The following is a 2,292-nucleotide window of genomic DNA, read 5'->3' on the forward strand; positions in this document are numbered from 1 at the left end:
ACCGTGTATTTTGTTTATTTTTATGTAAACTTGTTAACTTTTGCAGTTGGCTTTTGGATGTTGTGTTTTCCTCAGAAATATCTTTTTTTAAATACCTGGCTAAATTTTCTATGGTACTTTTTAAATTCTCTGCTGTTCTAATTTTTTCTGCTTTTCTAATTCTCAAATATTTGATTCCGGTGGAGCTTATTTTGTTATAGGGAGAAGAGGTGTCAGTGGGAAACACAGCGGCTGGAGATTTCTGTATTTGCTCCCTGGATAATATTTTGGGGGATGGGTTTCTTAGGGACGACCTGGCCCAGCTACCCTTCCTGACCATGTGCATTAAGGAGAGTCTGCGCCTGCATCCCGCAGTCCCAGTGATCTCCCGCCGCTGCACCCAGGACATTGTGCTCCCAGATGGCCGTGTCATCCCCAAAGGTGCCCACAGCGGCAGGGGGAGGAGGATGATGGGCAGAAAGAGGGGCCCATCGGGCAGTGGGGCCCTGTCCTGACTGCTCCCTCCTCTTGCCCAGGTGTCATCTGTGTCATCAGTATTTTCGGGACCCATCACAACCCAGCTGTGTGGCCGGACCCTGAGGTGCTGACTGAGCCCCCCACCCATTTTATTCATTTCATGGGTCCTAAAGGAGGGGCAGGGCTTTGACAGGGAAATCTGAGGTCTCCTCTCTCCCCCACTACCAGAAACACTTTCATCTGTCTCTCCAAGGCTGGCTGTCCTGGGAGACCCGCCCAGCAAGCCTGTCTCCCTCTCACCCCCAGGTGTATGACCCCTCCCGCTTCGACCCAGAAAATGTCAAGGAGAGGTCACCTCTGGCTTTCGTTCCCTTCTCTGCAGGGCCCAGGTGAGGGCAGTGGGTATCTGAGGCAGGGATGGGGTGATGGGTGTGGGGGTCTGGGCATGGCAGTGGGAAGAAAGGGTAAACTGTAGATGGTCAGAGTTCCAGCCCTCCTTCCTTCCTCTGGAGGTTGTGGACAAAGGCCCATAGAACCGGGTTGTGTAGGTCCCAGAGGGGACCACAATGTGCTCAGAACCCCCTCCCCCTCTGCTGTTGTGAGTTGGGGTCTGGAATTTGGGCCAGGGTTGGGGTATGCGCAAGCCCACATGGGGGTCCCAGGCACGGGTATACCCCACTCTGCCCCTTCAGGCTGATGAGGTTGAGGGTGGGGGTCCTGGGCCCGGATGGGGGTCCTGGGTGCAGTGAGAGTCCCCACCTCTGCCCCCAGGAACTGCATCGGGCAGAACTTCGCCATGACCGAGATGAAGGTGGTCCTGGCGCTGACGCTGCTGCGCTTCCGCTTCCTGCCTGACAATGTGGAGACAGAGAAGAGCAGGAAGCCGGAGCTGGTCCTGCGAGCTGAGGGCGGCCTCTGGCTGCGGGTGGAGCCGCTGAGCGCTGGCCAGCAGTGACCCACCGCTGCAGGCTTAAGACCCACTCTGGCCCCGCCCACCTGCCTTTGCAGATTACCAGGAATAAAAATGTGCTGTCACCTGTGCCTGAGCGTCGCCTAGAGCCATCAGGGGTGCTTGGGGACTGTGGGGATTGAGGGTGTGTGGTTGAGGTGGGGCTGGTTTCTGAGCTCAAATTTCTCACTGCCTGTCTGGCTGAACACGAGGCCCTCAGCAGATCCTGGGTTCTCTCAGAACCCAAGTATGGACTTTACTCTGCAGGCGATAAGGAGCCATGGGAGGTGTTTGAGCAGGAGAGGGGCCAGGGTTATGGAGGTCTTAACAGGCAAAGTTGAGGCTCTGAGTCAGGAGGGAAAACAGTAAGGGCAGATCCCTTAGTCTGGGCTGCAGGTGTCCCCGCCAGACAGAGGCCCCTGACTATCCCAGACCACATTGTGGGTGGCCTGCAGCTTCCACTCTGGCAGCCTCTCTGGGATTGTTGCTTCCCTTCCTGCTCTTGTCGACGTCCCACCCCTGTGTCTGCCCCTCCCAGGTGGTCCCATCCGTGACCCCTTCCCCTACCTTCAGGGAGCCCCTCCTTTCCTCTTCTGGGCCCCTGATGCTGCCCGGGCAGCCCGGACAACACACACTGACTGAGCCCACTCAGGAGCTCCCACAGGAGTGTCAGGGGAGGCTCCTCCCCACCCTGTGACCTCTGGTCCCTCTTCGTTCCCATCACAGGCCTTCCAGGCCCATCCTGGGTGGGGTGGGGGCAGCGCCATCCCATTTGAATGTTGAGATTCAAAGCCAGACCCCTGGACACAAACACCAGCCCCAGAAGGATGGGATCTGGAGCCTGACTGCTTGGGCTCAAGTCTGGGCTGTGCTGTGACTTGGACGAG

At 57.3% G+C, this 2,292-nt stretch overlaps 1 protein-coding gene across 1 annotated transcript in view; it reads left to right on the forward strand.

Moving 5' to 3' along the window:
- Positions 1 to 1,497, forward strand: part of LOC105825737 (phylloquinone omega-hydroxylase CYP4F11-like) — a gene marked incomplete at its 5' end in the record, with an annotated part of 25,422 nt that extends 23,925 nt beyond the window's left edge. The window contains 4 exons of the mRNA XM_012663626.1: positions 287 to 420; positions 516 to 580; positions 763 to 845; positions 1,228 to 1,497. Of these exons, the coding sequence (XP_012519080.1) occupies positions 287 to 420; positions 516 to 580; positions 763 to 845; positions 1,228 to 1,411 (466 nt within the window). The remainder of the gene's footprint in view (positions 1 to 286; positions 421 to 515; positions 581 to 762; positions 846 to 1,227) is intronic.
- Between the last annotated feature and the right edge of the window lie 795 nt (positions 1,498 to 2,292).

The sequence above is a fragment of the Propithecus coquereli genome, unplaced genomic scaffold (assembly GCF_000956105.1).
Source record: "Propithecus coquereli isolate 6110/MARCELLA unplaced genomic scaffold, Pcoq_1.0 Scaffold816, whole genome shotgun sequence".
Taxonomy (NCBI): Eukaryota; Metazoa; Chordata; class Mammalia; order Primates; family Indriidae; genus Propithecus; species Propithecus coquereli.